General features: G+C 42.4%; 1 protein-coding gene across 2 annotated transcripts in view; it reads left to right on the plus strand.

Annotated features, from left to right (window-relative positions):
• The window catches only part of THBS4 (thrombospondin 4), a 38,292-nt gene extending 19,077 nt beyond the window's left edge, over positions 1 to 19,215 (plus strand). For both annotated transcript variants that reach the window (XM_028748819.2, XM_028748818.2), the window contains exons 5-22: positions 388 to 482; positions 1,347 to 1,398; positions 3,131 to 3,303; positions 3,921 to 4,058; positions 5,153 to 5,230; positions 6,431 to 6,583; positions 6,922 to 7,026; positions 7,460 to 7,567; positions 8,765 to 8,924; positions 10,624 to 10,742; positions 11,665 to 11,717; positions 12,917 to 13,110; positions 14,781 to 14,959; positions 15,266 to 15,314; positions 15,627 to 15,823; positions 16,066 to 16,238; positions 17,663 to 17,802; positions 19,104 to 19,215. In XM_028748819.2, the coding sequence (XP_028604652.2) occupies positions 388 to 482; positions 1,347 to 1,398; positions 3,131 to 3,303; positions 3,921 to 4,058; positions 5,153 to 5,230; positions 6,431 to 6,583; positions 6,922 to 7,026; positions 7,460 to 7,567; positions 8,765 to 8,924; positions 10,624 to 10,742; positions 11,665 to 11,717; positions 12,917 to 13,110; positions 14,781 to 14,959; positions 15,266 to 15,314; positions 15,627 to 15,823; positions 16,066 to 16,238; positions 17,663 to 17,802; positions 19,104 to 19,165 (2,228 nt within the window). In that variant the 3' untranslated portion in view covers positions 19,166 to 19,215. The remainder of the gene's footprint in view (positions 1 to 387; positions 483 to 1,346; positions 1,399 to 3,130; positions 3,304 to 3,920; positions 4,059 to 5,152; positions 5,231 to 6,430; positions 6,584 to 6,921; positions 7,027 to 7,459; positions 7,568 to 8,764; positions 8,925 to 10,623; positions 10,743 to 11,664; positions 11,718 to 12,916; positions 13,111 to 14,780; positions 14,960 to 15,265; positions 15,315 to 15,626; positions 15,824 to 16,065; positions 16,239 to 17,662; positions 17,803 to 19,103) is intronic.
• The last annotated feature ends 2,982 nt before the right edge of the window (positions 19,216 to 22,197 follow it).

Consider the following 22,197-nt stretch of genomic DNA (forward strand, 5'->3'; position numbering starts at 1 on the left):
AATGGCTTGCTAACACATTTAAGCGATCACTTGATTCTGTAGGGGCTGAGCTGGCCCTTAAGCTGCAATGCAGTCCTTGAACTACTAGACCAAGGCTGCTTGGGAGTAAGCCTCAGTCGAACAGTGGGACTTATTTCCAAATAAGCATGCATAAGATAGGGCTGCATGGCTGCAAAACTAATAATAAATTAGCTGGAAATAAGTCTTATTGAAACTAGTGGAATCTCAGAGTAAACATGCATAGAGACAGATGGTAAGTTTGCTGAGGTCCAAATTCTAGGCAATTGTGAACTTTTATGAAGTACTTTGGAGGTTAGATAAGTGTCAATACTGTTGGGTTTCTGAACTTCTGCATTACACTTTTTCATAACTTTCCTTTTATTATAGGTGTCTCTACAAGTGACTTTAACAGGCAGTTATTAGGTCACATGATGCAAATGAACCAAATACTGGGTGATGTGAAAGATCTTCTTCGACAGCAGGTAAAAGACACATGTTTATATAACACTTACTTTGCTGACCACTAGCTAAATGGGTAACTTATTATTTCTGCCGAAGTTTCACCCACAATTATTATTATTATTTTTTCAATTTATATACCAGCCTTTATCCAAAGATCCCAGGGCAGTGTACAACATTAAAAACACACTACAAGTGAGACTTCTGGGCAAACTTCTTTCCTTTACATTAAGAAATAGGTAATGAAATAGTCCACTGCAATTTAAGAGAGAGACTTGGTTGTTTTTGGATGTGCATGGCATAGTTCATTCCTGAATCATACCACTGGCCTCCATGGATTAAATTCTAAGAAAGAACGTGTCTGAGAGAATGAAGGATATGCTTAACTTTATAAAGTTATTTATGAATGGTGATGGCCTGAGCCTGCACACTTTTCCAGACTTGGGAAAATCATGGAGACTCTTGGAGCTGATTTAGTGATATGTGAAGGCAATTAAATGAGGCAAGGCTGAGCTCAGGCATGTGTCTACAGTTCACTCCAAAAACATTTAAAGCCCAAGTTAAAGTTTAAGCCTTGCATTATTATTTTTGTTTGAAGGCCGATGGGATTTTTGAGCTGCGGTGAACACTATCTGCTCTAAGTAGTTCTGCTGAAGATAGCAGGAGGTTAAAATATGAAATCATAACTGTTTACATGGAGATGACTTGTCATAAGGTCCAGTATGGACAATTATGCCAAAAACAGTACCAAGTAACTGTTTTGAAAAATTAGGCAGTATTATTGGTTAGGTTGTAAAATGTGCATTGTATGGTTTTTCTGTAATAGTCATAGTGGCAATTCAAGAAAAACAAGCCTGATGAATGTATTTATTTTATATAATTCAAAGGTTAAAGAAACAACATTTTTGAGGAACACAATAGCTGAATGCCAGGCATGTGGTAAGCACTTTTGTATGTCCTGATTTAAGATATGATGGTACAAACCAAATCATCAAACCGAAAAAGCAATATCTGTTGTCCTTAGCCACACCAATTGTGAACACTTCCTTTGAAGTAAGGTCTACTGAATTTCATAGGAGTTCCAAGTAGACATAGGGGGAAATTCAACATGCTTAGGTGTTTGTTCCGTCAGGGCAAGCATTTTGGCTCTCCTACCCCGCCCCCCCCCACTTTTCCAGGGGTTCTCCTTATTCCCCCCTGAGCTAATATCATGGTATCATGGGGGGGGGGGGGGAAGCCTTGCTGAACAAGTGGAAGTCCTTGTGCAGAGCTTCTGCTGGTGGGACTCAATAGTTGAGTTTTTAACTGACTGATTGGCAGATTAAAACAATATACCATCCCGTTCTATGTATGCTTACTCAGAAATAGTTGCCACTCCTCCATTGTCTCCCGATACAGACAGATTTGTCAACCAACCATTCAGTGAGGTTTACCCCCAGGTAAGTGTGCATAGAACTGGAGCTTAAATGACTGAAAGTAAAAAGATGCTTCATATTCTTCTGAATATACTGATCGCCTGAACACCAAACAGAAAATAACCCAGCTCTAGGTAGTTTTGTTTTCTGCATATCTCAACAGAGAACATACCTGTCAGCACAAACAACAAATAGTATTTCGGCACCTTTGAACATTAAAATTTATTACGGCATAAGATTTCATGGAATTTATTCCACAGGAATGGAATAATGCCATAGTAAATTTGTTAGCCTTTCATAATTTTTTTCGGTTGGGGGTGGTGTTGCTGCAAAACTATCAGCCCGTTGCTCTTAAACAGAAAACAAGAAGTCATGAACACAACCTTGAAATGCCTTGTCACATGCAGAATTCAGAGCCACACCTTTCAGATTCCCTACACAGTTATTACGTTCATGTAGAAAATTGTACTTTGATTTTTTTGTGCATTGTTGTGAGACAAACACACATGTATACCCCCACCCCTGGACAGGCAGTGGGAAGCTGAGTGGTGGGCAGGGCTGGCATCAAAAGTCAGTACAGTGGTACCTCGGGTTACATATGCTTCAGGTTACAGACTTTGCTAACCCAGAAATAGTGCTTCAGGTTAAGAACTTTGCTTCGGGATGAAATTGTGCTGCGGCAGCAGCGGGAGGCCCCATTAGCTAAAGTGGTGCTTCAGGTTAAGAACAGTTTCAGGTTAAGAACGGACCTCCGGAATGAATTAAGTACTTAACCTGAGGTACCACTGTATTGTTGAGCACCTGATGGGGCCAGCACCACAGATGGTGTGACCCCGCAGATCCCTATAGCCCTTTTCCTCGTTCCCTTGCTATTGCTGCTTTTTTATCTGGCCTCTCTAAGCATAAGAGCAGTGGCAAGAGCAAAGAGGATTGGCAACTTTCACTTGGTTTGCAGGCTCCTTCCGGTCAGATTGCACTTGGAGGGAGTTGGGCACTGGTAACACACTCACTGCACACAGCCTGTACCAAGGTCTTCACCGAATTTGGAGCCAACAATGGTAGCTGGTCGTGGTGGTTACTGTAGTGTGTGCTAGAAGCAAAATAGATACACAGTTATCTCGGAAGATATCCAACCCAACCGGAGGATTGATCCACTGCTATGTGTGGTGCAAATGTTCAACATTTACCTCAGGATTTACTGATCAGCAGCTGATTACTAAAAAAAATAAAATAAATTGCTCCACCTCCAATCACAGGTTTGGGAGCTGGAAATTTCCCCACACCATCCCCACCGCCCCCTAAGCCCAAATGTGAAGCCAACACTTGTTTCCGAGGGGTGCGATGCATGGACACGGCAGATGGATTTCAGTGTGGGCCTTGTCCTGAAGGCTTCACTGGAAATGGAGTTATATGCACAGATGTTGATGAGGTAAAATGTTGTTTAAAAGCACCCATGCACAGCCCAGTGTGAAAGGAGAGGTTCAGCCTATGAATTCTGGAGCTAGAGAAGTCCAAGATGTCTCATCAGTTGATGACCAAGGGTAAATAAATTCCTGGTGCTCAGAGTGAGTCCCCTTTCTCCTGGTATTACATTAGAAAACGAGTGGGCAATCTGTGGTGCAGGGACCACATGCAGCCCTCAGGCTGGTTTAACGTGGCCTGGGGGGCTATCTGGCTTATGTCCCTTTCCTTCCCCATTCTATCTCCATTGCAAGAGTAAAAGAGAGACAAGGGTGCGGGGGCAGGAGAAAAAGATGATAAAGAAGTAGGGAGAAAGGTAGAGGAAATACACCATGTTTACTAAAGCCATGACTGCTCTTACTATAAATTACTATTATTATAGCCCCTACCCACTGCTAGTTCTGGCCCATGCCCATTTCTTGTGAGGTTACGTTAACTCTCTAGAGAAAAAAGCTTGCCTACTCCAGTGTAAGAAGTAGTTGTTAGAACATGAGCTTCCAGCAAATGTCCAAATGGACTCTTAACTTTGCTGGCTGAAACCTATATAATTAATATATTGAATCACTTTGATGGTTTCCCTTTAAGTGCCGGTATAATCCATGCTTCCCAGGGGTGAGATGTGTGAATACAGCTCCAGGTTTCAGATGTGAGGCCTGCCCATCAGGATACAGCGGGCAAATCATTCAAGGAGTGGGAATCAACTCTGCCAAAAATAACAAACAGGTGTGTGATCTCATTGCAATCCATCAAAAGCTAGTAAAAGTCTAGCTCTGTATCTGTCTATGGGTGCACTGCACAGCTGAATGTATTTCTCTTAAAGAGCTTAACAGATATGTCTGTAAAAAAATGTCTGCGCTGCTTCCGAATGTATGGCAAAATAATGCTGGCCTAACTAAAGGCAGTATTAAAAGGTTTGTTCGTGGACAAAGATGTGGCTTTTCTGGAAAAAGAGTCCCATGATTTGCACAAGAAAATTTTCAGTTTGCATTAGAAAACTTGCCATAGAGCAGGACCTACTTTAGCACACTTATTTTACTTGAAACTGCCAAATATGCCTAATATTGTCTTTGCAACTGGCATCCCTCGTACCTACGGGACCGCCTCTCCTGGTATATCCCACAGAGGAACTTACAGTCTTCAAACAAAAACATCCTGAAGGTCCCAGGCCACAGAGAGGTTAGGCTGGCCTCAACTAGAGCCAGGGCTTTCTCGGCTGCGGCTCCAATCTGGTTGAATGCTCTGTCACAAGAGACTAGGGCCATGCGGGACTTGACATCTTTCCGTATGGCCTGCAAGACAGAGCTGTTCCACCAGGCCTTTGGTCAGGGCGCAGCCTGACTCCCTCCTTTGGCAATCTTCACAGAACTTTAGCCTAATGGTTGCCATCAATTTGAGTTGAATTAATTTTATAATGAAATGATTTTAGAATGTTGTACTATTTTATTGTTGTTAGCCACCCTGAGCTCGGCTTCGGCTGGGGAGGGTGGGATATAAATAAAATTTATTATTATTATTATTATTATTATTATTATTATTATTATTATTATCCATTCATTGTTACTATCGAACTTCTAAAATGGAATGTTTTCCATTTCACCAGCTCAGCAGCTACAGCAGAGATTAGTTGATCTATCTAATCAACTACTACTCTGAAACGATCAAAGGACCTTTTGCTGTGCTTTTTAGACTATTTCACAATTGCATTAACACCATATTAAAAAAACAAATCAATAAATTTTAACAGATTTATGCTAGTTATTTTATACTTTAATAACTGACTCACTGTACCTAACTTGTTTTTGTTTTTATTGTGTTAGATCTGCTTGGACATAGATGAATGTCAGAACAATGGAAACGGGGGCTGTGTTCCCAATTCCCAGTGTGTAAACACTGTGGTAAGCACATGGTTATGTCAGACTGTCATTCTGCATGTTTGAGGAGCTGTCCCAAAACAAGGGGACAGTTCACACAAACCACCGTCAAGTGATTATAAACTCAATGGCACAACATTCACTTAAATGCCAACCACATAACGATTGTGTGAAGCCAGCAGATAGTTATGTAATCCCGTTCTGGTCCCCTTCCACTTAATGGCATTATCCAGTGTGTTCCTCTTCTGCCATCTGTGAAAAAGGGAATTCCATCCATGTGGCTGCAACAAGAAAGATACCTATTATATGAACCAGATACATTAACAAGAAAAACAGTTTCCCTGTGCAAACCAAGGGAGACATAGGAAACTACCTTATATGAGCTCAGATTCCTTGTCCATCCAGCCTGATATTGGTTATTCTGACAGCTAGCAGCTCCTCAGTATTTTCAGCCCCTGATACTGGGTCTTTTTCCCTGGGAGATGCTAGGGATTGACCCCAGCACCTTCCGGCGGCAAACAATGTGCTCTGCCACATGTCTTTCAAGTGCCCAAGGATGTGCCTTGGTGGGTGTAATACTAGGTCTGAGTTTACCTTTTTTGCATAAAGTTCTCAGTGAGAGATTTAAAATATCTGTGCAGACTTTAATGAAGTGCCTTTTGGAACCTCAAGAAACTCAAAGTGGGCCATGGGTATTACATAGTCCTTCCCCCCCTGCCCCATTGTAAATTTCTCCCTCTCTTCTTAACCACAGGTTTATTTATTTATTCATTAAGTTTTTATAACCCACACATTTATAAAAATATATCAAGGCAGTATACAGCATATTGGAATAGACTCCCTGTGCTTGGCTTCCAAAGTTAAACAAATCAGTAACACTACTGTTGTGAGAAAGTTTTCTTATCTTGAAGCAACAAACAGAAAGACACTTTAATCAATTAATTGTTTAGATCCACCAATTTACATTTTGCGGAAAGATTAAAAAGTTACCTTCAATTAATCAGGCGGTGAATCTTTTAAAATATGCATTATTTTTAATACTTTTTTAAAAAGGGGGTCTACTAAAACACTACATTTAAAAAAAAAGGAAAATGAAGAAGTGTTAAAACATTCTCTCTCTGAGGAGAGAATACCTCTTTTTAAATTGTTCCTCCTGCAATACGTGCACGGACCATTCACAAACAGTGCCTGACTGGCTTATATGCTTGTTTGCTTTCATCAAAGGGCTCGTTCCGCTGTGGGACATGCAAACCAGGTTTTACTGGAGACCAGGTCAGGGGATGCAGGCCTGAAAGGAGCTGCAGGAATCAAGCTCTGAACCCCTGCAGTATCCATGCACAGTGTGCTGAAGTGCGGCAAGGAGACATCTCATGTATTGTAAGTTGATGATCTCACAGATTTGTTTTAACTTGATCCCTGTTTTGACATTCTTCAGTAAAATCTGTAATTCGTTTTTTTAAAAAAATGTATTATGTTATCCTTTGGGGGTGAGTCATATTTCTCAATATCAAAAAAATTGCAATTAATTTGACAATATGCTCTAAGCAGGACATCATAACTACATACAAATTATTTACATTTTTAGTAGTACGTAATTACACTGCCCTGCTTAGAGCATATTGTGGGTCTTCTAATTCCATATCCGACAGCACTTGTGTATGTTTGTAGAATTACTTCCTCAGCCTGGCTTTATTTTGTAACACTTTTGCTCACAGTGTGGTATTGGCTGGGCTGGCGATGGCTTTGTGTGCGGAAAGGATATCGATATTGATGGTTATCCTGATGAAGAACTTTCATGCTCAGCTGAGAGTTGCAGAAAGGTAAGATCTAAGAGGGCAGGCACCTTATCTCTCATGTCTTCTTCATTTTAAATTGCAGCACAGGGAAGTGCACAGGAGGGGGAGAAACGGAGCAAACATGAGTCAGCAACATATTGCCTATGGACACACATGGTCTTCCCTGACACCAGCACTCCTTTGCTTATGAAATTAGACTTGGAGAAATTAATTCTTCCCTCCCCAGCTGCTCTCTCCAGGATGGTCACTTGTCAACTAGGTTTTTCAAAAAGCAAAAGCACTTCTTCAAGCTTTAAATGCTGGTGGGGAGGGGTTAAATGAATGTGCATGCACATGTATGGCTTCATCATGTGCATGATGCCCATAATAGTTTTGGCAGTTTGCAAATATGCCCACAACTTGCAAACCATGATCAAAAGCATGGGTTCTAGATTACCACCTTGTTTTCCCCCCATAGGACAATTGCAAGGTGGTTCCAAACTCTGGACAAGAAGATGCTGATGGAGATGGAATAGGAGATGCCTGTGATGATGATGCTGATGGGGATGGTATTCCGAATGAGCAGGTACTGGTTATAGATATTATTTATCTGTGTAATTTACATCCCTCCCGTACTCAAGCAGCAGGATTGTAAGCATCAGCCTTTATATCAAGCACCTGCACAGCCTCTAGTGCATCAATGGCCTTTTGCCATTTACTTAGATCAACACAACAACAACAAACCTATGGTTACGTGTAACATACTCAATAAACACACAAGACGTAACTGGCTGTACTTTTGAATAAATAAGGTATTGTATCAAATTGTGGATTTCAATGGAAGTCTCATAACGTTCAACGAAAAAAGCAGAAGACCCAGTGGATCAGTTCATTCTCTAGTCAGTTCATGCATAAGGTCCATACATGTACAGTGGTACCTTGGGTTATATACGCTGCAGGTTACAGACTCCACTAACCCAGAAATAGTGCTTCAGGTTAAGAACTTTGCTTCAGGATGAGAACAGAAATCGTGCTTCGGCGGCACGGCAGCAGCAGGAGGCCCCATTAGCTAAAGTGGTGCTTCAGGTTAAGAACAGTTTCAAGTTAAGAACGGACCTCCAGAACAAATTAAGTACTTAACCTGAGGTACCACTGTAATAGTATCTATTCCACTGTTCTGTTCAAAGAGTCCAATAATCCACATGAAGGGTTGTTACAGTTCCACAGAATCCTTTCACAGTGTCTAAGACAAGGATTTCCGGAATAGTAGCCTTGTTTCGCCATCCTAGGCTTCATCAGCAGAACAGGCTCATATGTAATATTACAGGATAGTGGATCTTATAGCATAGTAGTGGTCTTCTGCTTTTTCCGTTGAACTTTATGAGACTTCCGTTGAAATCTACAATTTGATGCAATGAGTAGTATACCTTATTTATTCAAAAGTACAGCCGGTTGCGTCATGTGTGTTTATTGATTATTTACTTAGATCAAACAGGTCTATCTGTATGCAGGACTCGATTAGACATATAGAACGGTAACAGATATCGATGGGGGAGCATTTCAGTCTCCCAGGACATGGTACAGCAGACCTTGTAAGAGTTGCCAGGCATCATCATCAACAACAAAGTTTCAAAAGGAGATTCCCTGTGTGAACCCACTGAGCTGAATTCATCTGCAAATTCATCACTTGCAAAAGCAAAGTCAGCAGAGAGTGATGATGATGATGAGTGATCCTTCTCCAGAGAGACTCTAGCCCAGAGCACTTTGCCTTTCTCTGTTCCAGGACAACTGTGTACTGGCTTCTAACGTTAACCAGAGAAACAGTGACCAAGATATCTTTGGTGATGCTTGTGACAATTGCCGTATGGTCTTAAACAATGACCAGCGAGACACGGATGGAGATGGCAAAGGAGATGCCTGTGATGATGACATGGATGGAGATGGTGAGTACATCTTCGCCTGTTAGATACCCTCTCTGTCCTGCACTTGAAACTGGCACAGGAGGCACCTAGCATCAAAGCTTGCATTTTCACCATTGACTTTTTAAGCAGCTGTAGCACATTTTCAGGCCCCACTTACTCAACACAGCTCTCAGCGCCCCAAAGAGCTGCTTCTGATGGCTAGGAGGCAGCAACAACATCAATGAGGTCCCTTAATCACAAATGACAATTAACAAAGCCCTCTTTGGCTCCTGGCCTATTTATTGTCATTGTGACAATTGTGATCTTTGTGGTGAGTTCATCTTTTCTTTTTATATGTGGAGAGTGAGCTTTTATTTACCACAGCCGATTTACCTGCAACCACTGCAACAAAATATCTGTACTATACTGTTAACTAGGTTTGGCTATAGCCCGTAACTATATAACCCAGTAGCTGTGGTATTTTAGATGTGGTACAAAAGCAGCCAGACACACTTGTATCTTTAAATAAAAGTAGCAAGATATCATTTGTATATTTTTTTAATTAAAAAACCCCTATACATATAAAGTAACAGTAACAATAGCTGGTTACTGTTTAAGACTGGCTTACGCTTTCTGTTGTAAGGTTGCTGTATCTTTAACAGTTACAGAGGTTTACATAAGGCTGGCTGGTAAAAAGAAGTTCCTAGCACTATTTAACCTATATGGCAATTACTCAGTTGATCCCACCGCCAGGTACTGTGGGCTTCACCTGGTTTCCTTCAAGCCAGGCTAGCAGGCAGTTCTCATTCTGATCAGCTTCAGAAGCTACTTGCTGAATTCTCCGTACTGTTCAGTGCCCTTGTATGGCCTCATGGCCAATCTTTGGCTTAAGCCAGTGATTCAGCTCTTTGCGGGCAAATTATACTACCAGGTTTTTCTTTCGCCTCGATAACCTGTTTTCCATCTTGCTTCAGCTCCAGAGTCTAGACTTCAGCCTTCTCCCTCAGCTTATTCTCAGCTAGTCGCATCCTAAATCATCATCTTAATTCTTGTCTTCCTCTTCTTCATCTCTTTGCTCTTCTTTCTCTCTCTCAACAGTAGTAGAATAGGCCTATTTATCTTCCAGCCACCCTATCCTTCAATACATCAGATTTGAGTGGCATATAAGTCTCCCCCTCACCAGGCCATTTTTGCCATTCAATGATTTACCAAGAATTTCTATCTAGCCAGCCACTCAGAACTGCAATTTTACAATCTTCTCCTTAAGAATCTAGTCTCCCCGCCCCCAGTCTTATGTAAGTAAATAAAAGCCAACTGTCAGTCACCAGCAGATATCTAGGACATCAAATTTAACCCTTTACACGACCCCATATACATAGACATTGTATCTAAACCCAACCCTGTTCTAGTAAACCTTTTTTTTAAAAAATGACTTCTCCACAATCCTCATTACTACTGTTGTTTTGTATCCTTCCTCTTTTCCAAAGAGCTCAGAATTATATGTGGGACTATCCCTTTTCCTCCTCAGGCAAGACCTTTGAGGCAGATTAGGCACAGAGATCCTAACGAGCCCAAAATTTCCCAGTGAATCTAATGGCCAAGTAGCAATTTGCAACAAGGTCTTCCTTGGTCCACATCTCATCTGCTATCCATTATGCCATGCTGACTCTTTGTTTCTGGCCTTATGAGTTGCTAGAGCGATGCAAAGCCAACATTGATTTTGTGTCATTGTTTCATTCAGGTATTAAGAACGTTTTGGACAACTGTCAGAGGGTCCCCAACCGGGAACAGAAAGACAGAGATAATGATGGTGTGGGTGATGCTTGTGACAGCTGCCCAGATATTAGCAACCCAAATCAGGTGAGCAAGAGCAGGAAAAAAAGCCATAGGCCAAGTAGGCAACCTGTGACCCTCCAGATAATTTTAGACTATAATTCCCATCATCCTTGGCTATTGGCCATGCTGACTGGGGCGAATGGGAGTTGGGGTCCAACAACATCTGCATGGCACCAGGATGGGGAATCAAAGTCTTTGGTTCTTAGTGGAAGCAAAAATGGGACTGTCAATTTAAAATTATGAAAATTTCAAATGTGGTGTTCCAGTTCCATTGTGGCAATAATTATTTAGAAAAAATGAAAAGCACAGCTCTGTTAAACTTTAGTGTGAACTATGATAACTACAGTAATGCTGTAGTTATTGTTTTCCTGTATGACACAAGTCTTGATCTGACATTTAATCAATCCATGCATAAAGGTGTCCAGAAAACCCAAAAGGTTTGCTACCTCAGCCTGACTGGTAGCAGGTGTCTAAGAATCTCTGGAAGTGGCCTTTCCCCAGTTCTGTACCTGACAGCCATTATTTGAAGGTGTCAGATTGAACATGGGACTTCCTCCTTTCAAAACATGTTCTTCACTCCTGAGCCCTCATTTGTGCAAATCACTGAGATAAAGCCCAATGCCAATAAATGTTCTCACTGAATAAATAGCCATAGGGATTAAATGTCAATCTTCTTTAATTGCAAAAGCAAGCAAACAAAGAAACTGAAAAGGATTTTATGCAGGGGGAGATCTCTCTAAGGATAAATAATCCGTGCCTATATAATACAGAATTGTATGCACAGCTGGGGTCCAATCCATCTTTCCACCTTTTCATATATCAATCCCCTGCTAATACAGGTTATTGAAAGATGTGTGTTGAATTTTAATGACTTCCAGCAATGTAATTTTATATTTTCTCCTCTCTGCAATTTAGTAATTTAATCTTGTTCTATTTCTGTTTACAGTCAGATATTGATAATGATCTGGTAGGAGATTCCTGTGACACCAATCAAGACAGGTAGGGTAAATCTTAATCAGAATCAAATTCATCCTTGTTATGATGCTGCTGGGAGGTATTTAACCTGCCCCATCACTGCAAATATTTGTGCTTCTGTAATGGGACATGCCTGCACCCTCCCTCAATCTGCTCCTGATGTAGGGGCCATGTGTCAGGGGGGAAACATTCCCCTGCACAAGCAGATATCCTTGAAATGATGAAACATTCACTTTGCTGGATTCCATCCACTAATTTCACTGAAATTGCACCTATGTCTCTACCAAGGTAAAAGCTTAGCTTAAATTATTTTCAATACACTGTACTCATTATTGGAACAAATGCAGATTTACAATCTATTTCCACAAATCGTCTCTCTTCATATATGTTAAAAGCACCCTCACAGGCTGAGGCGGATAGCGATTAAACTGTCTCATAACCAGTTCACCTCCCCAAGTTACTATTTGCCCAGCTATGGACTAGAGAGGTGTGGGGATGACCTTTGAGAAAATAGCATAGGAGAAAGAGTTAACCACACCCCAGCACTGCCAGGCTCACCCCCTAGCTATTCCTTTTTAAATTAATGCCGTTATTTAAAGCAGAAGAGCAATAAAGCTCATTTCAATAACAACTGCATGATGGTGTATAGAAAACAGGTTTTTGTGTGCCAAAAGTGCATGGAAACAAATACAGCAAAAGACCATTTGGGCTTTACTTCATACAAGTAAAATAAGCAAATATTGTCAGAAGGGTTGAAATCATTTGCTGGATCCCTCCATTCTCAGTAATACATCAAGGATGGTAGTCATTATAAACCTAACTGCGGGAACGACTTCCCTTATGGCTAAAGACCTCAATTCAGGCTGCAGAGTGTTTACCATTCTTAGGACAGGAATAAACATCAGTGTTTCCCTTCATGTCTAGTTCCAGCTTGTAGTAACTTCAGATATATTCTGGTTAGAGAAGGTTCAAGAAGTTCCCTGAGCTCACGTGAATATCTCCAATTGTTTCCTCAAATAGGGTGGTTTTGTCTCCTAGTACTAACTGTCACAACATACCTTCATTAGAGGCCTTCCGGTGTAACAATGGATACAGGAAAACAAACAAGCATTCCTTGTCGGTAGTACAAGAAGTAGTAGCCAACATTCCTATTACTTAGAAAGACAGAAATAGGAGCTAACACAGGGTGTTTTTGCTTTTACCCCCTCCTGCTTTACTCCCAGCGATGGGGATGGACACCAAGACAGCACCGACAACTGTCCCACGGTCATTAACAGTTCCCAGCTAGACACCGATAAGGATGGGCTGGGGGATGAGTGTGATGACGACGACGACAATGATGGAATTCCAGACCTTGTTCCTCCAGGCCCAGATAACTGCCGGCTTGTTCCTAATCCAGGACAAGAAGATGACAACAGTATGGCAGACATTTCTTATTCTTTCTCTTTTTACTTCAGTTTTTTTTTTAATGCACAACATATGGTGACGATATGGTGCCTTCTAATCCTCAAAGGAAGCTGATGATTTCCTTTGATTATAAGGAACCTATATTTTCCAGAACTGAGCTTTGCTTTGACCTTGAATAAGTGTCAACCAAGGGATTGGCTCTTCTGGATTGAATCCAGAAGGGACCTACAGCTAATTAGAAGCACCACATTTCCCCCTTGGTATCCACTCTTGAAAACAGAGCATTTTAGAGCTAGTTATGTGACCAGACTCTTACCAGCTTCCTTAAGAAATGCCTTTACTGAGCTTTATTGACTGGAACAATAAACTTATATTGAATGAGAATTTAATATAATTGATGATTATAAGGCGCAAGGGCCATTTTATCCATAGTAGGAGCAGGAAGTTTTCCCCTTGTGCAGACTGTCCTGTGTATCTCAGTTTCTTTTGCAGAGCAGAGGTCTGTCTGTCAAACCAGACTCTACCACAAGTGTGAACAATTTCATGCAGGTTACAAAAGGCCATGAGAGGGCAGTGGTGGAAAGGTTTGGTATGAAGCACATTAAGTCAAGGCTACACGCTCTTAGTGAAGCCCAATAAAATTAAGATGTAAAGACCAAACAACACTTGTAATTGTATAAAGGTAAAGGGACCCCTGACCATTAGGTCCAGTCATGACCGACTCTGGGGTTGCAGCACTCCTCTCACTTTATTGGCCGAGGGAGCTGGCGTACAGCTTCCGGGTCATGTGGCCATCATGACTAAGCCGCTTCTGGCGAACCAGAGCAGCGCACGGAAACGTCGTTTACCTTTCCGCCAGAGCGGTACCTATTTATCTACTTGCACTTTGATGTGCTTTCGAACTGCTAGGTGGGCAGGAGCAGGGACCGAGCAACAGGAGCTCACCCCGTCGCAGGGATTCAAACCGCCGACCTTCTGATCAGCAAGCCCTAGGCTCTGTGGTTTAACCCACAGCGCCACCCGCATCCCCTTGTAATTGTATAAGTGGGTATAAATTGCACCCGTTTATTTTTGGGTGATTCATTCAGAGTAACCACAGTTCCCCGATTTTATCCACAAACATGGTTAGAACCCACATTTTATACATCAGTATGCACTTCAAGTGTAACCCACAGGGAACATGGGCTCTTCCCATGCTTCTTGTCTGAAGTACCAGGGCAGTGATTCACGAGCTGCTACACCTTTGGTTCACTTCATAGCAAGGCAGCTGCTTCTTCTCACCTATTTTCACCAGGTGGTGTCCAAATGGCTGCCCTACCTGCTTTATAGTAGTTAATGAAACCTGAAATGGATTCAGTTCATAATCTGGCTTCAGCCAGAGTCTCCTAAAGTGATGTACAACTCTGTTTAATTCAGTCCTCAGGATTGCTTACACATCACTCAAATGCTTCCCTTTGGTTTTATCTCTTGGTATGTGGCCATTACTAGGGTTGCTCCACTCCTCCTCCCTTTCACTGTTAAAGGCAATCAGAAATGGGGCCTGATGCAATTCCTGCATATCTGTGAGCTTGGCAAATGAACATAAGTATTTGTTTCCCCCTTTTAACTGCTGCTGAAACAGCTGTTTTGTGAAAACAGCTATCAAATCACATCCTTTGGGTATTGTGTTCATGTGTCCAGGTGATGGAGTTGGTGATATCTGTGAATCAGATTTTGATCAAGACACAGTGATAGATAGGATTGACGTTTGTCCTGAGAATGCAGAGATCACCCTGACAGATTTCAGGGCTTATCAGACTGTCGTCCTGGATCCAGAAGGGGATGCTCAGATTGACCCTAACTGGGTGGTTCTAAACCAGGTAAAACATTTTTTAACATCTTAAAGCATCCAGAAATGATAGGCAGGAAAAAGCAACAAAGACTTTTCTCAAAATTTGGAAGAATAAGGGTGTTAATGTTGAAATGTGGTGGGGGGGTTGCGAGGGTGGTACATTGGAGGAAAACAATCTGGATATTTTTCGCAAAGAACATAAATGTGCTGGACCCACAAGGCGACACATGGATGAGCAATGATAATGAAAGTAGTCTTTATCCATCATCTTGGGCATGACTTAATAAAACATTCTTAGACTAGCTGCATGAATTATATTGCTTATGTTTCATAGGGCATGGAGATTGTGCAGACCATGAATAGTGATCCTGGACTTGCTGTAGGTATGTGAGTTATTTTTTTTGTAGACACTCACACGGCAGCTCACAAGTAGAAATGGATTAAAACTATTTGCTCAAAAGATGCCTATAGTGATCCCCAATTTGTTGCCTTCATCCAGCTTCAGGATGCTTTGGTCTATAGCCTAGTGCTAGGTGTATTAAATCCCAGATAAAATCTCCAGCATTTCTGATTAAAGCAGGGGTTGGGGTCTGGAGTAGTTAATTGGACCTTTTGCATCTAAAGGAAGAACAAGTATCGAGTTTTACACTTATAATTTGTTTGGACTTGATGTGTATACCTATACATTCGAACAGGTTACACAGCTTTCAACGGAGTTGATTTTGAAGGCACTTTCTTTGTCAACACGGCAACGGATGATGACTACGCCGGCTTCATTTTTGGTTATCAAGACAGCTCCAGCTTTTATGTGGTGATGTGGAAACAGACTGAGCAGACCTATTGGCAGGCAACTCCGTTTAGAGCTGTTGCAGAACCTGGGATTCAGCTGAAGGTACAGGCTTGAGCCAAAATGACCCAAATCTCATTAATGCTGTCATCTAGCGTTGCGCTGAGATGGAACTGGCAGGGCGTTTGTATGATGTGGTTTCTAACGTTCGTTTATTTGGATGTTCCATTACAGAATGGGAAAAGAATTAAAACTTCTGGTTTTTCTCATAATACTCGGAGAAATGTTATTGTTATTAAAGGAGATTTCTTATTTTTGACTTGTCTTTGTACTTGTGTTCTGTGTAGGCTGTTAAATCAAAAACTGGGCCTGGAGAACACCTCAGGAATTCACTTTGGCACACAGGGGACACTAATGATCAAGTCAGACTGCTTTGGAAAGACCCTCGAAATGTAGGCTGGAAGGATAAAGTTTCCTATCGCTGGTTCTTGCAGCACAGACCTCAGGTTGGGTATATTAGGTAAGGCGATGGGCAAAGCAGGATACAATGCAATTCTAAGTGAACATTATTGTGGTCTATGTGTATACTTAAAAATGCAATACTGTCGTACCTTGGTTTTCAAACAGTTTAGTTCTTGAACGCCGCAAACCCGGAAGTGCTGTTCTGGTTTGTGTACTATTTTTGGAAGCCAAACATCCAACTGGGCTTCTGATTGGCTGCAGGAGCTTCCTGCAGCCAATTAGAAGCGGTGCTTTGGTTTCCTAACGGTTTGGTAGTTGAACGGATTCCGTTCGACTTCTAAGGTACGACTGTACAGTATGTGAAAGCAAAAAACAAACTTCTTTTTTCACGATACACACTACCATACATTTGTGTATACAGTGGTACCTCGGGTTAAGTACTTAATTCGTTCTGGAGGTCCGTTCTTAACCTGAAACTGTTCTTAACCTGAAGCACCACTTTACCTAATGGGGCCTCTTGCTGTTGCCGCGCCACCGAAGCACGATTTCTGTTCTTATCCTGAAGCAAAGTTCTTAACCCGAGGTACTATTTCTGGGTTAGTGAAGTCTGTAACCTGAAGCGTATGTAACCCGAGGTACCACTGTAAATGTAGCTCTAATGATGGTAATGGGTTTGCTTTTTATTTTATTTTATTGGTTTCCAGTTTTTGCCCAGTACCTGAATAGTCTGTTGCAACTATTAAATATTGTATGTAGAACATGCTATCCACCCCAAGCCTTCATTTGGGATATACACTTAATTAAAGTTCTTCTTACTTTGCTTTAAGCAACAGTGTCCTTCTGCTGCCTGAAATATGTAAATGTGAATTATACTCACAGACAAAGGAGACGAGTTGTAAAAGATCTGGCATGTTGTCTTCCTGCTGTCAGAAATTATTACCAGGCAAGACTCTCAGCAAGCTCATTTCCCTATCAAACTAAGGCTGAGTTCACACATATTGGTAACCACAACATTTGGCTTTTCACCCCAATCACAGTGCTTTTCACTAAGAACTTATTAACACATCCAGCTGCAAGTCTTCCATGTTTGTTTCACAATATCATAACATGAATCAGCTCCAGGTTCTTATCTTTTTAAAAAAGAAAGATGTTTCCATATTTTGGCAATTTATATACTTAGTTATTTTCACCTCTAAGCGGTGTACAAGTAACTCTACAATAAAGATAAAAACCAGTAAAACTGCAAAATGAGAATTCATAGGTGTGTGTGTGTGTGTGTGTGTGTGCTTGTAATAATACTCGCCAATACAAAGTACCCTTTTCCTTTTTCTGCCCATGGCAGCCATTTTGTGCTGCCACTCACAGCACTTTTATCTATCTATATCTATATATGAGTACCAGCACCTCACTTCAAAAAAGAAAACAACCCACTGTGTGTAGAGAATCAGGATACATCTATCTTTATTTGTTCCACTTTCAAAGGGCAAGGTTTTATGAAGGTTCTGAACTGGTGGCGGATTCTGGAGTGACCATAGACACTACCATGCGTGGAGGAAGGCTTGGTGTTTTCTGCTTCTCTCAGGAAAACATTATTTGGTCCAATCTGAAGTATCGCTGCAATGGTAACATTTCCCCCACATCCTCCTCCTGCTTAATCAAATGAGCAACTGTAAAGAGGAAAGCTGCTTTAGGGAGGTTGCATGAATGACTTTGCAGATAAGGCATTGCATATGCTTTCCAAATCTGCAATGTGACTTAGCAGGTCTCTGGGCTGCTCAGATGTGAATACAGCTGATAACTCAACTGCTGTGTAAATGTCAGTTGCTTGCAGAAGACCCTTTGGAGATCTGAAAAGTGTGCAATTAATCATGTTAAAAACAACAGTAATCTTTGCACAATACTGAGCATTTTGGAAATATTGAAATAAGAATCTGGGGGGGGGGGGGAAACAGGTGCACCCATTGACTCACATTATTTCCTTTAGGTAGTCATATTCCCACTGTTACTTGGGCCTCAAAATAGGGAACAATTGATAAATGGAGAAGCCCTCAGGTGTAGGCTTTGCTGTTCAGATCTTAGTCATAGAAACTGTTCAGCTGATTACTGACAAAAGTGTACAGCCATGGACAGTTAAAGTTGCAATCTTAATATGCAGTCTTACTTGGCTGGAAGGCCATTGAATTCAGTAGGATGTAAATCCTTCCTTGCTTCTGTGGCTTCTTGCATGAGACAAGTCCAGCTTTAAGCAGAGAGACATGTAGACTTGAGCAGTTCTGCTTGCCTTGGCGAGTGTGATGCCACACTCTGGCACCTATGATGAGTGACTTGCCTTCTTTCTCACTTCGAAATTGCAGAGGTCGGGTAAGATTTTGTCCTGGCAGTTTGCATGCAAAGATGCCTGGGATTTGCTTGGCAGATGCACAGCCAAGGTGCCTGGAAGTCTTGGCCATGCAGAATCATACTGGCAAAAAGCTACAAGCTTGTCCTGTTCAGGCACAGGGAAGGTGGGTGAGTGAGGTAAGGATGAACTTCTGCCTGAAGGCACCCAGGGCACTTTAGGAAAGGCTGGGGGCACTTGCCCCCTAAAAGGAGGCATGGAGGATCGCTGAAGTTTGCACACTTTCCTGCTTAGGACTGGACTTGTGCCATGTAAGAAGCTGAACCATTTTGACCCCTGCAGATGCAACATGGGTAATAATAACCTAGGAGTTCACAATACTGGCCTTATGGTGTGCTTTCCCCCCTGTAGAGACCACACTCATATTTAATTAATCCATCTGTAAAACAGAACCTCTAAAAAAAAGTTACAGCTGTGTGTAATAAGCAGGCACCAGCTCTTAACCTGAACTTCGAAAATAAAATGCTCATGAGTTTCATACCAAGAGTAAAGACTAATTGTGTGTCTTCTGTTTCTTGTTTTTAGATACTATCCCAGAGGACTTCCAAGAATTTCAGGCTCAGCAATATGGAGTTGGAGATATTTAAGAATACAAGCTGCTTTGGCAAACAATAAAGCAATGTATATTAAATTCTTATACGGCTTTTTTTTTGGTGCAAGTCCACACTACACTTGTCATTATTGGTGTAAAGATAGCGCACCATAGATAGAATAGGGTGGGGGGGTCATTTAGGGTTGAAATTCTTTTTTAAAGTGAAAACATTTAGGGTACAGCTGATTGGTTTGTTCCTGTAAATCAGGGGTGGGGAATCTTCTTTATCAGACGGGGCCACATTCTCTCATGGGATGTCTTCTGGGGACCATATGCTGGACGCAAAAGTTGATGGAGCAACGCATGCGCTTCTTCCTTCTGCACAGTAGGGCAGCCTTCCAGCCACAGCAGTTTCAACAAGCAGCCACCTACTGTCATCTCTCTCCGTCCAGGTAAGCCGGAGGCATTGTAGCAGTTCAGGGACACAATCCAGCCAGGCAGAAGCACAGAGCGGGCTTGGTGTGAAGTGTGGCTTTGTGAGAGGTCATGTGGTCTTGTGAAAGCCTTGAGGAGCAAATAGGGGAGCTTGGGGGGCTGCATTTGGGTCTGAGGTTCCCCCCTTGTTATATACTGAGCTGAATCCTAGAACAGTAGGATCTAGAATGCAGCAGCCTGATTGGTCTGCAGGAGCCACCCAATCCAGCTCCAATCAGGCTCCTGGATGAAGCCACTCAGCAACCTGATTGGCCTGCAGCAGCAGCCAATCAGGCTTCTGGAGGAGGTGAATCCGCAACCTGATTGGCCTACAGGAGCAGCCTGGAATTAGCCAATCACGCAGGGTCCATTGTGTAAATAATGTATATATAGCTAGACATTTTGGGGAAAGTTTCATTCATTGCTACTATGAGCTGAATAAAGAGCATGAAATTCACACTCGACTCCGAGTATATTTCACCCCTCCTGCTGTAAATAAACAGAAATAAATAGGCTAATTACATGTCACACAAAAAGGTGTGCTGAAAGCTTTCTCATTGCCTTCTTTATAACAAACAAAAACGCTGGTTATAAAACAGAAGTATGGAACAGAGCGGGTACTTAACCCATTTTTCCCCACTCCAAATTTACTCTCATGGTTTCCTTCCTCCTCAACAGCATCTTAGTCATGTGTTGCAAGCGCATAACTGAAGTTGAGCTGGGGGCAGGGAATTGTTGAAAGCAAGGGGGGAAAGGAGGCAGGAAAGGGTTAAGTGCCTCTTCCCTCCCCCACTCCATTCTCCATTCCAAATTTCCCTCTGCCACAGTAGCTTCTAATTTAAAACAACAACATGGAGTCAAGGCTGTGTACGTAACAGGCAAGCACTATTTTGGTGTTCTGTCCAAACAGGAAATGTAAGCACATGCAGGGGGTGTTGGGGGCCTACAGGTCAGCCCTGCCCTCAACATTCCTGCATGCACCAGCCCCTACTTTCCAAGGCCAGCTTCTAAGTGCATTTCACTAAATGTGCTTAGAGGCCTCTATAGGATCAGAAACCCTGATAAGGCAAGGTCCCCAACTGCGTGGAGTATGCAGGGACTGATACACGTGGCAATGGTCATAGCTGTCAACTTACAGATTTGAAAATAAGGGACCAGCAGCCTTGAAAATAAGGGATCAGCAGCCAAAATAAGGGATTTTAGTCAACCAGCAGCCAAACGAAGCCTCAAGCGATGGTTCCCACAGTGCAGCAACCCGACGAACGGGATGCAGCAAGGAAAACCACCGTCGCCTCTCTGCTGGGAAGCACTGAGCAAAGGCGAGTCCCCAGGCAACACAGCCGATTTGATCAGCACAAAGCATGCAAGCTCCACCCCCCAGTCATTCTTAGACTCTTTATTGGGTGAGCAACACAGCCAAGCAACACAGTTGGAGCCTCCCTCCTCCCTGGTGGGCAGGAAGGGAGGGAGAGGAGCTGCTTCCTTTGAAACCCGGGAAATTTAAGGGACATCATCAATAAGGGACAGCAGCAGGACACAGCGCTGGGATAAGGGACTTTCCCGCCAAATAAGGGACAGTTGACAGCTATGGGCAATGGTGGGTGTGGAGCTTTCATGCACTCTTGAAGCATTCCCTGCTCATGTTTTACATTACATAATGCCTGAACAGGCCTGTGCTTTTCACCCCATGTCTTCCTTTGCGGAGACCTCAGTGCTGCCTTATCCACACAAGCAACCAGAAGCCAGGGTCCATATCCCCTGCTTGCAGGGCTAACTCTACCAGTAGACAGGAATTAAATGGCTGCTTCAGGTATCTGATGATGGCTTTCATGAAAAGGGCAGTCAATTGCTATTTTAGTTTATGGTTTTTGGATTTCTTTTTCCTGCTAGGGAGAGAGAGGAGGGGTGTACAGTGGTACCTCAGGTTACAGACACTTCAGTTTACAGATGCTTCAGGTTACAGACTCAACTAACCCAGAAATAGTACCTCAGGTTAAGAACTTTACCTCAGGATGAGAACAGAAATGGCATGGCGGCGGCAGGCCCCATTAGCTAATGTGGTACCTCAGGTTAAGAACAGTTTCAGGTTAAGAACGGACCTCCAGAATGAATTAAGACCCAAGGTACCACTGTAGTTGTGGTATTTTCAGTCTCAGGCTCCCAAATTATTGAACTGACCTCGGGTACTGTGTCCCTTATCTTGGAAGTGGTGGGTAAGAAGCACCATGTGCTGCTCTGTCTCTCAGCAAATTGTCTTAGGCTTGCCCCGGATACTGGATAAAGTACTTATACGTACAAGCTGCTGCTCTGATCACGATTCCCCAGCCAGATTCAACAGCTAGGGCTGCAGACCTTTAAAGAAACTAAATTCCCACCCGTCAGCTGTTTGGGAGGAGCAGCAGGCTGGAGCAAAATTGTTGGCTGATGCAATTCTGATGTACCACTTAAATGTACTTGAGGTTTTTGCACTATTGGGTGAGCAACACATCAGGCAAGCAATTCTGCTAGTAATTGGGTTTGTCTTGTGGCTGCTGCCTAAACCCCATTACCTTTTACCTAAACCTTGCTTCCATGCTGAGAGTCATCTGGCCCCCATTGGCTTCAAAGGCATGA

Source organism: Podarcis muralis, chromosome 11, assembly GCF_964188315.1.
Source record: "Podarcis muralis chromosome 11, rPodMur119.hap1.1, whole genome shotgun sequence".
Classification (NCBI taxonomy): Eukaryota; Metazoa; Chordata; class Lepidosauria; order Squamata; family Lacertidae; genus Podarcis; species Podarcis muralis.